General features: G+C 49.0%; 1 protein-coding gene across 1 annotated transcript in view; it reads right to left on the bottom strand.

Annotated features, from left to right (window-relative positions):
* FANCA (FA complementation group A) overlaps positions 1-15,918 on the bottom strand; it is a gene marked incomplete at both ends in the record, with an annotated part of 41,124 nt that overhangs the window by 9,836 nt on the left and 15,370 nt on the right. Inside the window, 12 exon segments of the mRNA XM_081108338.1 lie at positions 283-411; positions 1,905-1,978; positions 3,105-3,281; positions 4,231-4,327; positions 5,404-5,591; positions 5,672-5,768; positions 6,061-6,131; positions 6,540-6,676; positions 8,318-8,437; positions 10,025-10,101; positions 15,264-15,313; positions 15,413-15,473. Of these exon segments, the coding sequence (XP_080964464.1) occupies positions 283-411; positions 1,905-1,978; positions 3,105-3,281; positions 4,231-4,327; positions 5,404-5,591; positions 5,672-5,768; positions 6,061-6,131; positions 6,540-6,676; positions 8,318-8,437; positions 10,025-10,101; positions 15,264-15,313; positions 15,413-15,473 (1,278 nt within the window).

The raw sequence follows: 15,918 nt of genomic DNA, 5'->3' as shown, positions 1-15,918 counted from the left end.
TAAAACAAATAACTCAATTTTAAAATGGGCAAAGGATCTGAACAGACATTTCTCCAAGGAAGATACACTAATGGCCAACAAGCTAATAAAAAGATATTCAACATCATTAGCCATCAAGGAAAAGCAAATCAAAATCATAATGCAATATATCACCAGGATAAATATTATCAAAAAGTCAGGTAACAACAGTGTTGGTGAGAATGTGGGGAAACTGGAGGGAAATAAAAATATTCCTAGAACTACCCAAACTAAAAGATGCTTTCTGGCATCAGCATTCCTGACCTTTGACAGAAGTCCATCAGAACGTTGACAAGGACAGTGCACGCTGTCTCCAGGTCTCCATCGCAGCCCCCTGCAGCGGCGGGCATGGGGACGAAATGCTCACGGATGGCCCACTGGTGGAAGTCCCGCCTGCAAGCACATACCAAGTCTGTGCTGTAATGTCTGCAAGCAGGAGCTCCCATAGTGAGAAATGAACCCCAGTGAGGGGCACAGCAACACGGGTGGGATCAAGGGGTCTGGGGCTACGGAAGGCTCTTGACCACCTATGAAGAACCCCTCAGGGGCCACCCGCACATGCTGAGCTGGGGACAGAGGCTGAGGACTCCTCCCAGGGTGCCTGTGAGCTGCCCCAGATCCACAGCACAGGTATGCAGATGTGGACAGCTGCCCTTGGAAAGGTCTGAGGACAAACTACCAAAAGCACCAAGCCACCAGCACTGCCATCTGTGAAGGAGCCAAACCCGAGCATGAGTGGGCAAGGAGCCATGATCATCTCGTGCTTCTCCTTCTGAAACCTGTGCAGACATAGCTGAGGACGGAAACCCCAGGACAGGTGCAAGTACAGTGTCCACATACGGTGGGCTCAGGGACACTGAATGGCCATGGGCCCTCACACCAGAAAGCTAACCCCTTCTCCTCCTGCTGGAAAGAGGTCAGGAAGGGCACAGACCCCAGGGCACTTGAGCACAGGTGCAAAGCCCTCCCAAAGCTGGCCTGGCACAAGGAAACAAAACCCATTTTGTTGGAAAACGTTGCTGTTTTCATTGCCACAGCCTTTTCCTTTTCTCATTATTTCTGTTAGTTCTGTCCAGAATCTGACATCACAAGACAAGTTTGGGGACAGACATTACTCCATGTGACTGGGGTCTCTGATTTCACAAAGCTCAGTGGGACTCCAGGACCCTGTTCCTTGCCCTCAGCTGCTCCCTTGGGCTCCCGTGCCCTCCCTGACCTCTGTGCCCCCAAACCCATGGGCCCTGTCAGCACCTCACCTGCATGCCCAGAACAACACATTGGACCTCCCAGTGGTCTCAGTAATCAGCCTTCACACCTGATTGACTTCTCTTGGAATCATCCCCTCACAGCCAGCGCTCTGTGGGGCACACGCCCAGCCCTCTGCCTCCTCAATGGGCTGCATGTGCTCTTCCCACATGGACAGTGGACGCAGGGCCAGCAGATACCAGCTGAGCACATGATCGGTCAGGCCCCACCTGGGGAACATGTTTGCTGTCCCGCTGCCCCTTCTCTGGGCACTTGCTCTCACAGCCCTGCCTGGTGCCTTCCGAGAGCATGTCCCTGCCTCTATCCACTGTCTACAGGCCTGTCCCAGGCCACACAGGGGTCAACTCTGTGTGGTGCCTTTGCCAGACCGCCCTGTCAGGAGTGTCAGGGGCGAGGTGCCACATGGGCAGGAGGGTCTCATTTACGAGGCATCCCAGCTGCTAGAACATTCTAGAAGTGTCTAGCAAAGAGCTCAATGTTTCTTGAGTAAAGGAGTGAATGAAATTGTGCTCACAGATATGTTAAACTGAACATTAAGGATATAATGACAAAACTCAAGACTTTAAGACAATGTAGAAAACCATAAAACATGTTGAGGGCAGGACCCGTTGAACACCTACCTTTCTATGTCTGAGAGAGAGTCCACTTCCGGGTGAGTCTCCAGTTCCAGCTGCACCCAGTCTCTGTAAGTTAACTGAGAGGAGCACCAGCTGAGAGGCGGCCACAGCGAGGATGGAGCCCAGGAGCCACAGGCCGTTCCCCAAGAGTCCCACAGGCCAGCCCCTCACGTGGTCAGAGTAACCTCCACCTCACACCTCCCCGCTGGACGGCGGTGCCGGCCCCAGGTCCTGATGAAGAACTGCTCTGTTGCTTTGTTTAACTGCATGGGAAGCTACTAAGACGGGAAAACTGGACTGCTAAGCGGCGCGCTCCAGCACACCGCAGGTGTGAGCAGTGGCCTGTGGCATCTGCAAACCTGAGGCTGCCGCTCAGCAACTCCGGGAAAGAGGTCATTCTTTAGTCCCGGGCGCTGGGTAGCAGCCAATAAACTTAGTAACTGCTTCAAACATTCATCGTGGCATATTTCCTGTTTTCAAATTCCTGGAACAATTTCATACATCAACCCAGACTCATCTCAGAACCTAACACTGCATGTAAAAGAGCACGTCACAGAAACATGCGTACAGCACGTCCCAACAGAGTGAGGGCCAAACCCGGTGACAGGCAGCAGTGCGGTGCTCAGGGCTGCGCTAGCCCAGGGCTTGGAAAGCACCCTGGAGTGCGGGGGAGGCATCTGCTAAGCGTCATTGTTCCTTGCCTTACACACCATCAGGCCTACTCTTGCATAAATGATATAGTTAACAATAAAACTGAAAAATATTTTTCTCTAAAGACCAAAACAAACAGGCAAGTATCCCAGAAATAAATGCAAGTTATGAAAAGGAAGCAGAGATGAGTAACAGGGGCATACTGGCCCAGGGGCCAAGGCTCCCAGGGATTATGCTCAGAGAAGCCCAGCCCCAAACCAAAGCCTGGCAGATGTTTAAGATACATTTTTATCCACTCTTAAAATCTCTGCAAAATATTACTGTTGGGGGAAACTGGGCGGAGTAGAAGGCATCTTTCGACTGGTTTCTTAAACCTCGGTGTGAATCTGCAATGATCCCAGGAACAGTCTCAACCAAAGCCAAGTCTATGCTGCTCCAACGTCACTGGGTCAGGCCCACCCGCCTGCCCACATCCTCAGGCCCCAGATCTGCACCTGCAAACCCGGGCGTTGGGGCGAGGTGAGAAACAAGGGGAGGGACAGTAGGACCTACATGAAACTCCTTCTCCTTCAGTAGTTCCCGGAAGGCCCTCTGTCTCCACAGACAGAGGGCAGCTCGCTGCCAGTCTGCAGACGGCAGGCACAAGGGCCTCCAGGGAAGGCTGGCTGTGTCCTCCACAGAGAGAGGGTATCGGGCTTCTGGGAACAATCTGAGCACAGTGAACTGAAACTGAAGAGAGACAGCAATGCATCTGTGAGACTCAGAACATACTCACGTAGCCTGGCCACATCCAGCAGGCAGCGAAGACCCTGCGTCGCCTGCAGCGTCGCCTTCCCCTGTGGGGCACCCTGGGCATCGTGACCAGTTACATGCAGCACCTCTGTGAGCAGCCTGTATGTAAACCTCGGTGCACACAGGATCGTTTCCCTGGGTGGATGCTTAGAAGCTGAATGGCTGGGTCTGACCTGCCCTTCAGAGGGTGGTGCCATCTTCCCAGGCCTCGGCTGGCACGGCTGTCTTCCCCAGGAAGTGCGCACTGGGCAAGCAAAGCCTACCAGGGGGGTGTTCCTTTGTACCCCTTTGCACCTGAGGAGGTCAGCCGTTTCCCTGTGTTTCTCGTGTAGGCTGCACCATATGGGAATCGGGACTGGACAGTGTGACTGGGGACTTCCTTGCTGGGGCCACTCCTCCTGCTCTTCATTCCATCCTTACATTTTGGCAGCTGGGACTAAGCTCCTCGAAACCAACCACAGGGGCCCAGCTGCTCCCAACACCAATCTACCTGTCAGGCCAGGAGGCTGGGCTTTTAAAGCTCCATTGATCCCAAGGGTGAGCCTGGACTGAGAACCAAGTTTAAACCTCACAAGGGAGGCTCCCTAAATCTCTGCAAAAGGAGCAGCAACCTCACCTGCCTGGCTGACACATAATGTTTCTCACACACTTTAAATTTCTCATCTCCTAACAATCTAAAAAGCATTCACAAGAAGACAGAACTCTCTAGAGGAAATAGATTCTCTGAATGGGAAGGTTCTTACACCCCCTCATTCAACTTGGAACAGGAGGAAAAGGCCGCGTCCAGCCCAAGCAGACAGCCTGATAAACAAGGGGCATGGGCATCGGACTCCTGCATAAAACCGGAGACTCGGGAGGACAGAAGAAAGGAACCTAAGAAACCCACCTTTTTTATTAGGCCTGGAGATAAACAGCTGTACCAAGCATCACATGACTGGGGAGAAAACTTACACAAAGCGTAAGAAATGGTTGCGGTACAAAATCTGAAAATAGAAAATGGAATTGTAACACAGAAATGCGGTCCATGGAAATAAGGGAGAGAGAATTAAGCATGAGTCCTGAGTCCCTGTCCTCAGCCTCCACTCCTGAGCACTGGGGAGTGGCCCCCACGTCATACCCTTAGGGTCTGAGCTCTGTCCCTGCTGCTCGGGGGAGAGAGAGACCAACCAGAAGAGACTCACCCAGGGGCCCAGAGAAAGTCAGGAAGGTGGTGAGGGGTGGGGGAGGGGGATCGGGGCACCTACAGGACTGACTCCCAATGGGGACTGTTTGGTGTTGCCAAAAGCCCATGAGAGGGATGGGGATGGGCAATCTACCTCCAGTGTGGACAACACACACATCAGGTGGGCAGTAGGCAGAGACAGGCTTTCCTGCACTTATCCTTTCTGCTGATTACATCCCTCAGGCCTTTTGTCAACTGTCAGTAAACTACGAACACAGTCCCAGCCAACAGCTCCACTTCAGACCCACCACACAGGACTCCTCAGCACAGGCCAGCCCCTCTCACCCCACCCACCCACCTGCCCCTAGCACCTGCCACCCCGCATGCTGCACGCTGTTGAGTTAGCAGGTGTCCCCACACAGAAGGGTAGGAATGGGCTCAGTGGTGCATGATGGGGCGCGTGGGGTGTACACTGGCCCAGACTTACAGGATGATGGGTCTCAAAGCCCTTTAAGAGTCTACCTTTGGATGGACGGGCTGTTCCACAGGTAGGGGTTTACCCTAGAGAAACAGCTGCCGCAGCTGCTCAGCACAGGGAACCAGGGACCTAACCAGAAGTCAGGACCCTGAGCCAAAATGGAGCAGCTCTGACAGGCCCAAAGGACGTTGAGTGACATGCAAGGGCACCACCGTCTAGTGCCAACATCTTACATGCAGTTTAGTGCAGCATGTGATCCCATTTTTATAAACAAACCAACCAACACTCTCACATAAATACATGGAAACAAGATTCTGGAAGGACAGACACCAAGAGGTTAACCAGTGATTATCTGAGGGGCACATCTGTGACTTGCTAACAGAGGACACAAGTATTGAAGGACCAGGGGGAGAACTCACTTGAGGCAGAAGAGTGAAGACTCCTTGGACCTGCACGTCAGAAGGCTGCTGAAGAACTCAGGGATGGAGAGGCCCCTGGCAGGGACAGGAGGGCCCATGTGAATCTCCGGGAGCGCAGACCTGGACTCGCCGAGGTGGACGGCCAGGGCAGCCAACCCCAGCACGTGCGAGGCACTCAGGCTCGGGCCCTGAAATGGGACGAGAACTAGTTGAGCAGGAGGAAGGGTGCAGAGCCCCCTTCCCAGCTGGAGGGAGGCAGCAGCCCTACCTGGTGACGGAGGAGCTGGCAGAGCCTGGTGAGCACAGCGGGGAGGAGCGAGCGTCCACACGTGGTCGTCACAAAGCGGGCTGCCCAGGAGCCCTGCCTGCAGAGACAATGGCCAGTCCCAGTCCTGCACAGCCCTCCCAGGGTCTGGGGTGCCAACACTCAGGCACAGGAGGTCTCAGCAAGAAGCAGGCAGTTCCCCAAATAGTGGCGTCTCCTGTGCAATGCTCACTCCTGCCCTATCCCCACTGGATAAAGTCAGCATAGACCCCACCAGTAGCCAGAGGACCAGGAACTGATGGCCACGGTCGTCATGGAACCAGGGAGAAGCTCTGCTCCACAAGGGGGCCAACCAGAGCAGCAGGCCACCTGCAGACAAACTGCCCAGATACCTGTCCGGTGGGGCAAAGCTGGAGGCTGCCATTAGGTTCTGACAGAAAGAGGTCAGCAGAAGGTCCACGACCTGGGGAGACACCAGGGGAACCTGCCTGAGTCGGATCTTGTATTGTTTACACACATTTGACAGGTTTACATTCGGAGAGGAAACCCCAAAGCAAACGGGTACAAGAATCCCCACTCCCAAGCCCTGGGAACGTGACAGGCCACGTGCTGTCCCGTACTCTCCTCTGGTGAGACGTTAAGCAGAGAGCAGGCCAGAGAGTGAATATTGTGGACTCTCAGGCCACAGAGGCCTCTGCTGCATGTTCTTTGCGCACACAAGTGGGGTGCTGACCCTGGCACTAAGGACTCTGACCGTCCTGGCTCTACGTACACACTTTATATAGCAGGACAAGGGTGAAGAGAAGGGCTTCGGTTCTCTAGCACAACCCAGCAGGCGCAACAGCTGTGCTCTCTGGCGTCCCACACTCACCTGCTGCTCCCGCAGCTCCAGTTTGGGAGCAAGAGCACTGAGCTGGATCTCCGAGACCTTGGAGCTGCCATCGTCCTCACTGAGGCCCAGGGCAGAGTGCAGCCTTTCAGAAACCACCGCAATCTGAGCAGACAAAACTGCAAATGGCAGAGTCCAGCCAGGTGAACAGGGGTGCGGGGAGGAGGTGCACAGAGGGGCTGATGAGGGTGCAGAAACTACCCAACACTACCCTGACTTCAGCCCAGGGCCAACTCCCTGAAGGCGGCAGCAACTGGGCGTGGAGAGCAGGTGACACGGCTGAGGGGGGTCACCACTCACACTGTACTGCACGTGTGAGGAGGACGCACTCTGTCACCACCACAAACCTCACCACTTATTTAAGTTCTTCATCTGAATCACATACCAACTCCCCCACACGTGACATCTGCTGGAGGCTTGCGTCCCAGCTGTCATCATGTTTGCCGATGGCCAAGAGCCACAGCCTCGGGGCACCAGAGGTTGGGTGGTTGCTGAGTGGGCCAACCATACTGTGTGGAAATGGAACCTCTGCTGCTTTGGAACAAGGCTGACCTAACCTTTCAGCAACCTTGCTAGAGCCTTTGGGTCCTGCCTGGCCCCAAGATCCTCAGATGCCATGTTCTGAAGGCCACGCTCCCACCCCATGGCACACTCAGCAGGATCACAGCTAAGGCCCTGCAGGCACCCAGCAAGCAGAAGAACTAAGATAGTTTTGTTAGTATTTCCTCTGTGAGGCTCTCTCAGGATATTCTTTCCTAGCAGGAATAAAAGGAATTCATAATAGCCCTGGACGAGTGGCTTGGCTGGTTGGAGCATCATCCCATGCACCAAAAGGGTGCAGGTTCCATTCCTGGTCAGGGCACATACCTAGGCTGCAGTTCGATTACCAGTCAGGGCACATACAGGAGGCAACTGATAGATGTTTTTCTCTCTTCTCTCTCTTCCTTCCTCTCTCTAAAAATCAACGAATGTATCCTTAGGTAATGATAAAAATAAAATAAAATAAAATCTGTACAGTTACTAGGTAAAAATATGGCCTACTAATTTTGTTTTAATATATTTTTATTGATTTCAGAAAGGAAGGGAAAGGGAAAGAAGAGAGAGAGAGAGAGAGAGAGAGAGAGAGAGAGAGAGAGAGAGAGACATCAATGATGAGAATCATTGATTGGTTGCTTCCTGCATGCCCACACTGGAGATTGAGCCTGCAACTCAGGCATGTGCCCTGACCAGGAATCAAACTGTGACCTCCTGGTTCATAGATCAACACTCAACCACTGAGCCATGCCGGCGCAAGCTAGCCTACTATTTTGGATTCTGCATTTTCCGTAAGTAAAGTCTGAAAGTTAGGATTTATTTCATAAATTGCTGTGCACCACTGCTAAGTCTGAACTGTCTGGGCTCCAATCCAGAGAAACACTCATAACTCATACAGCAGCAGAGGTTCAGGCGTGAGGAAAAGAAAGAAAACCCCAACCTACTAAAGTCGCCCAGCCTCCTCTCCACCACCTGTCCAACTGGGATACCAAACAGCAGCAGTCACCTTCTGTCAAGGGTCTGTGACAGCTGGAGTGACTGGTCTCCCATCCTATCTAAAGAGGACCACATCCTGATACCAGCCAGCACCAGGGTCAGGCTTAACTACCAAACACTGAACCACAGGAATAAGAACCAGCCACTACCACCTTGAGGGAGTGGACCAGCCACTAAGCCCCATCCATGACCGCACACGGCTCCTGAGCCTGCCCAATGCCCGTCCTCACCATCATACTGGGCGGGGTCTGTCATGGCGGCCCTGAGCTCTTGAAGTGCAGCTGTGAGCAGTCCCAAGGAGCCTTCCACACAGCCAGGTTCCGCCTCCACCTCCATTCCCGGGGCTGCATCTGCGAGACGGGAAAGAGCGGTTCTAACACGTAAGCCATCGGGAAACACATGCAGCTGAATATGGACCTGCTCATTCCCATGGGTTCCCTGCCCAAAACGGGAGGAAACAAAACCCTCCTGCGGCTGGATGCTGTCACATCAAAAATCAAAACATTCATAAACAAGCTGAAGAACAAGCAGGGTCTACCCGCCCCACTGCCACAAGTGCGAAAAGCATGTGCCTAATGAAAAAAGATGAGGCCCAGCCAGTGTGGCTCAGTGGTTGAGCATTGACCCATGAACCAAGAAGTCACTGGTTCAATTCCTGGTCAGGACATATGCTCAGGCTGTGGGCTCAATGCTCAGTAGGGGGCATGCAGGAGATAGTCGATTGATGTTCCTATCTCTCTATCCCTCTCCCTTCCCTTCTCTCTCTCTAAAAAAAAAAAAGAAAGAAAGAAAAAGATAAGAAGCACAGCAAAGGAGGCCGGGCAGGAGACACTCATGAATGACTTATTCCCTGCTTCTCAAACTTCTAAGTTGTTTATCATAGGATGTTAAAAAAAATAAAACAAAGGAAAAAGACAGAATCAGTGTTTTAAAAGCAAAATCAGTTCATTTCTGGTGTCACTGGAGAAAACACGGTGTGCAGCAAGCCTCACAGGTCTCCGGTGACACCAGGAGTCAGAGCCTAAGGCTTCTCCTGATGATTCCATTGCATCAAGTTCTACAGCAGAAGACACTCTGAAAGCCCCCAAAAGTGGGACCTGGGGCTGGGCGAGGAGGACCAGCACCACACATGGCATCCCCAGCAGAGCTGCCGACTCACTGGCCGTAACAGCGGTGAGCTCTGGGACCTTCATTCTTTGTCCGCTTAGAGGCTGGGTGTCCACTGTTATAAGTTATCCAGGCTAGTGAAAGGGGTTTCTGGCTGCGGAGGTGAAACCAGCAAACACAAGCTGCTTCATCAGCGTGGCTCCTGCCCTCTGTCCAATGACATTGCTGAGAAAACAGCCTGACAGCACTGCTGACTGTCAGCCGCCTTATTAGTGGCCAGGTAGGGTGGGCAGGAACACACCGAGTCTGCCCAGCTGCTCCCAGCACAGCCGTCCCACCTCTACATCCTTTCAGATGTGACCTAGGTCCATGTCACTGTTCCCCAGAAGCAGAAAGACCCTCCCCCCGGCCAATCCACCACAGAACTTAACCGCCATCCAAATGGTCAGTCAGAAAGCTGTCCACAGACCAGCCCTACAGCAGGCTTCAGAAACGAGATAGTCCTGGAGCCCGGCTGCTGAGTCTGAGAGGTCACCCGAATTTAAAGCTTGAACCCAGGACAGGCAAGCAGAAGCCTCATCACCCTCAGTGGGGCTACAAACAGCAGAGCGGATATTGTGCGCATGCACTGCTTTAAGAACGTGCTATTTCAGGTACATCAGCATCTCCAGGCTCAGAGCCTGTGAGCTGACAGCATCACATCCTGGTCCATGACTGGGGCTAGTGGTGGGCAGTCTCTGAACCCAGAGCCCTGGCCAGACCCAGCGCGACCTAACCAGACAGCACTGACCAAGGCGCCACTACCACAGCTCATGGCCAAGAACCCTTACTTGTCGGTTTCTTCTCTCCAGCAGCAGAGCAGGCTTGGCGGTAGGTGGAATACAGAGACGAGGGGATTTTATCTGCTCTGGATCAGAACAAAACATTAAAATCAGGTCAACTATAACTCAAGCTAATAATTCCAAAAACTTTAATAAAACAAAAGTATGTGACAGAGTAAATGTAATTACACAACACGGTACATTACGACCCGTTCAGAAAAACCACTCTGCATCACGCCCTCACTGGTGCACAGTGCTGTGTGCTCACATCTGCCAGCAGTGGTTTCACTGGGCACAGAGATTACACATGTTTTTTACTTCTCTCATTCAAGTTTCAGAAACTTACAAATTTTAAAAGGGAACTTATACTACTTTAATTAATACTAACAAAAACACCCAAATGTGATTAAAAACACAAAGAATTAGAGAGTAGGTCCTGTGGTAAGGAGAGAGGCGTTTACAAAGCACGGCTGGCACTGTCTCAGGGCACAGTGCCAAGCCCAGGGACAGTAGCCATGGAGTCACCCTCAGAGGAGCCACAAGGGGCAGCTCAGGTTTGGGACGCATGGACATTGGCATGGCCTGCAGGACAAGAAGCCTCCACATGAGCCATGAGGCAGGAGGGCATCTGACCTTCCAGTGCTGCAAACCATGACGATACAAACAGGAGGAGGACACAGCTGAGCTCCAGAGTGAGGTCCCGTCAGGGGACCTGAAGTGAGGCAGGGAACACAGCCTGGAAAGTAGGAACCCACCACCAACCAATTGGGAAGTGGAAAGCTTTTAGCTTAAGAAATAGAAACCAGCCCAGCTGGTGTGGCTCGGTGGTTGAGCACTGACCCAGGAACCAAAGGTCACTGGTTCAATTCCTGGTCAGGGCACATGCATAGGTTTTGGGCTCGATCCCCAGTGGGGGGCACGCAGGAGGTAGCCAAACAATATTTCCATCTACCCCTCTCCCTTCCTCCCTAAAAACTCAATAAAAGTACTTTTTAAAAAGTAGAAATCAATGCAAACAAAAGAAAATGGAGAAATTCACTGAAAACCCTCAGGCACCACTATCATTACTACTCTGAGAGGGAAGGCAAACACTGCAGCTGTTCAGTAAGAACAGATTGACATAAAAAGAGCGTCTGGTGGCAGAAGTGAAACTCACTAAAGGACAGGCAGGTAAACCTGAAGAAAGAAGAGGGGAAAAAATCCCCAAACACCAGACATGTAAAATATGTCAGAAGAGAAAAAACATCAGAAAAAAATCCAAGAACTCTAATATCTGATATCAAGGGCTCCAAAAAACCACGCCGAGGGCAGCAAGCCTGTAATGAAATAAGCTAAGGTGGAACAATAGTCTGGATTTGCTCCAAAATAACCCAGAAGGGTGGGTAAGTAGGTGAATTGAGGGCTACACATGAAACAAGACTGGCCATTTGTTGATAACTATGAAAGCTGGGTTATACATACTCTTATCTGTAGTTTTCTGTCTTAAATTTCTCATAACAAAAGGTTTTAAAATAGACAAAATTTCTTAGCACTGAAGGACATGGATTTCCAGATTTAAAGGCCCACCATCTGCCCGGTCAAGAAATGAAATCAGACCCACAGCAATCCACATTACTATGAAGTTTCAGAACACAGAGGAAAAATAAGACTACAGGCCTCCAGAGAGAGAAACACAGGGCAGAGAACCAGAAACCATAAGTTTATAACATCTCAACCACAAGAGGCTCAAAGTCAATGGAGGAATATTTTCTAAGACTGAAAGGAAAACAAGCTCCAGCCTAGATTTCTATACTCAACCAAACTATCTGTTGAACTTGAAGGCTCAGTAAGGTGTCAAACTTTTTTTTTTTAATCTCCCATCCATCTTTTTTTTTTTTTTTTTAAAGTAGTGTACTTTTTTTTTATTTTTTTTATTGAGTTTTTACAGAGAGGAAGGGAGAGAGATAGAGAGTTAGAAACATCGATGAGAGAGAAACATCGATCAGCTGCCTCCTGCACATCACCCACCGGGGATGTGCCCGCAACCCAGGTACATGCCCTTGACCGGAATCGAACCCGGGACCCTTCAGTCCGCAGGCCGACACTCTATCCACTGAGCCAAACCGGTTCTGGCGATCCATCCTTTCTTAATGCTAACAATTCAGACTGGAGGAGGTCGGAGGGAGGCTCTGCAAGAGGTGTCTCCAGATGTAACTGTTGGACACTCGACTCTGAATGAGCGGACTCTAGGTCACTGGCAGAATCTGCAGGTGATTCATGATATGTACAAGGAAAATGGGGAAAAGACAAATATGAACTCCAGAGAAAACAAAAGAAAAACAACCCAATTCCTAAGGTCAAATCTGAACAGTGTTTATACAGACAGCCTTCAAAAATGAAAGTAAAAACTGAGTTTTTAAAACTATTATACGAAGGACAGCTAATTGTATTGATGGAAGAAAGGTAAAGACTTTCTTCCACAGTGGATTATCAATTGACATTTCCTGAAATAGAAAAAGTGATAAGCAGCAAAATAAAAATGCTATTTAGATATGGAGAGAAATAAAATCAGCTAAGAGTTGAAAACAGTTGCGTCCAGAAAGAAAGAAGTGGCAGGGAGGGGTGAGTGGTGGCTGTTTTTCTTAAAAATTTCAGAACTATAATTCTTTTTTCTAAACCATATTTAACTTTGACAAAACATTTTTTAAGACTAGAAATAAATGTCAAAAAATTAAGCTATATCACGCAAATGCAAAAAAAGCTGGCATTAATTTTCCTCCTTTCGTGATTTTGTATCAATAACACTACTTAATTGATAGCCACTTGGCCTGGAGGTCAAACCCTCCCTGGTATTAGCTACAACAATCAAGGTTTAACTATAAGACTGCACACAAAGACCACTAGGAGGTGCACCAAGGAAGCATAACAAAATGCGGAGACAAAGAAACAGGACAAAATTGTCAATGGAAGATATAGAGTTCAGAACCACACTTTTAAGGTCTCTCAAGAACTGTTTAGAAGCCGCCGATAAACTTAATGAGATCTACAAGAAAACTAATGAGACCCTCGATGTTATATTGGGGAACCAACTAGAAATTAAGCATACACGGACTGAAATAACGAATATTATACAGACTCCCGACAGCAGACCAGAGGAGCGCAAGAATCAAGTCAAAGATTTGAAATGCGAGGAAGCAAAAAACACCCAACTGGAAAAGCAAAATGAAAAAAGAATCCAAAAATGCGAGGATAGTGTAAGGAGCCTCTGGGACAGCTTCAAGCGTACCAACATCAGAATTATAGGAGTGCCAGTGCCAGAAGATGAGAGAGAGCAAGATATTGAAAACCTATTTGAAGAAATAATGACAGAAAACTTCCCCCACCTGGTGAAAGAAATGGACTTACAGGTCCAAGAAGCACGGAGAACCCCAAACAAAAGGAATCCAAAGAGGACCACACCAAGACACATCATAATTAAAATGCCAAGAGCAAAAGATAAAGAGAGAATCTTAAAAACAGCAAGAGAAAGAAACCCAGTTACCTACAAGGGAATACCCATACGACTGTCAGCTGATTTCTCAACAGAAACTTTGCAGGCCAGAAGGGAGTGGCAAGAAATATTCAAAGTGATGAATACCAAGAACCTACAACCAAGATTACTTTATCCAGCAAAGCTATCATTCAGAATTGAAGGTCAGATAAAGAGCTTCACAGATAAGGAAAAGCTAAAGGAGTTCATCACCACCAAACCAGGATTATATGAAATGCTGAAAGGTATCCTTTAAGAAGAGGAAGAGGAAGAAAAAGGTAAAGATACAAATTATGAACAACAAATATACATCTATCAACAAGTGAATCTAAGAATCAAGTGAATAAATAATCTGATGAACAGAATGAACTGGTGATTATAATAGAATCAGGGACATAGAAAGGGAATGGACTGACCATTCTTGGGGGGGAAAGGGGTGTGGGAGATGCGGGAAGAGACTGGACAATAATCGTGCACCTATGGATGAGGACAGTGGGTGGGGAGTGAGGGCGGAGGGTGGGGCGGGAACTGGGAGGAGGGGAGTTATGGGGGGAAAAAAGAGGAACAAATGTAATAATCTGAACAATAAAGATTTAATTAAAAAAAAAAAAAGAGCTCATAAAACTCAACACCAAACAAATAATCTAATCAAAAAGTGGGCAGAGGACCTGAAAATACACCTCTCCCAAGAAGACATACAACAGCCAATAGATATATGAAAAGATGTTCAACCTCACTGGCAATCAGGGAAATGCAAATTAAAACTACGAGATACCACCGTACACCAGTTAGAGGGCCACTATCAACAAGACAAGCAACAGCAAGTGTTAGAGAGGTTGTGGAAAAAAGGGAACCCTCATTCACTACCAATGGGAATGTAGACTGATACAACTCTATTTACAGTTGAAGAAGAATATGGAGTACTACACGGCCATAAGAAACAATGAAATAGCATTATTTACAACAACACGGATGGACATTGAGAACATTATGCAAAGTGAAATAAGTCAAACAGAGAAAGCTAAGAACTATATGATTTAACTCATATGTGGACTATAAAACTGAAACTTATGTACACAAACAGTAGTGTGGTGATTACCAGAGGGAGGGGGTCAGAGGAGAAAGGCGTCCTAACATGAGGTGACATGAGAAGATCTGACTATGGGTGGTGGGCACATGGTCATATATACAGATTTTGTAAATTAGTAATTCATACACGTAACCTATATGTTCACATAGACTAATGTCACCCCAATAAATTTTAAAATGAAAAAAAATAAATAACACTACTTAATTCCCAGACCAATCAATCTCCTACACGTTCATTGAAAAATGATGCTTAGTGGCGATGCTCAGAATCAAAGAAATTTTTTTTAAAATCTTTTGAGCCAATATTTTATAAATAAAACATACATGTGATAAAACATCTCTACAAAAGAACCAGAATTCTCCGCATTGTCAAAAGCCCTGCTAGAGCCGAACCGGTTTGGCTCAGTGGATAGAGCATCAGCCTGCGGACTCAAGGGTCCCAGGTTCGATTCCGGTCAAGGGCATGTACCTTGGTTGCGGGCACATCCCCAGTGTGGGGCGTGCAGGAGGCAGCTGATCGATGTTTCTCTCTCATCGATGTTTCTAACTCTCTATCCCTCTCCCTTCTTCTCTGTAAAAAATCAATAAAATATATTTAAAAAAAAAAAAAAAAAAAAAAAGCCCTGCTAGAAACAGACTGTCCTTGCGCACCTCTTCAGGGACTCGATGAAGGCCACCCGGGAGTCAGGGGCACTCGGGATCTGCGAGAGGAAACACGAGACTCCAGTGAGAGCCACACAGGAACGGCCTTGCTCTCCGCCACCTCCGTCCCGAGCTCGTGAAGATAGATGTGTACTGACCACTCGAGGCGTGAGCAGGGCGGGCAGAAAGTGGGAGACATAGTAGGGCCTCCTGAATATGCTGCAACACAAAAGAGTGGGCTCAGACAACAGAAGCGTCAGGACGCCTCAGTGAACACAAAACATCAGCTTCCAGAGGGGCACCCGGTGGGCCGTCTCTCATGGCTATGACGTTCCATCACATTTTTAAAGTCCCAGTTCATGCAAAGGGTAGTCATGCTGGTGACCTGTGTCCTGAGGAACCTGGATAACACTGCCCCCCTGGCGTGACCATATTTGGGTCAATCCAAGGCCACAAGGGTCACTTCAAGTTCAATGTGGGCTTTCTCCTTGGAGCTTATCTGGAAATCCCAGAAGTGGGACCACATTTTCAGAAGCAATACCTTAACAAAGCTACCCCACCCTGGTATCAACCAGAATTTAACAACTTTGGGGAATCACATAAAATTCAACACAATTTTGGTATTTGACTACCTATACTAGCTTCACACTGGTCACCAATGAAG

Source organism: Myotis nattereri (assembly GCF_964212035.1).
Source record: "Myotis nattereri genome assembly, chromosome: 15".
In the NCBI taxonomy this organism is placed as follows: Eukaryota; Metazoa; Chordata; class Mammalia; order Chiroptera; family Vespertilionidae; genus Myotis; species Myotis nattereri.
Note: the sequence above shows the minus strand (reverse complement) of the source record. Positions and strands in the feature narration are given on the sequence as shown.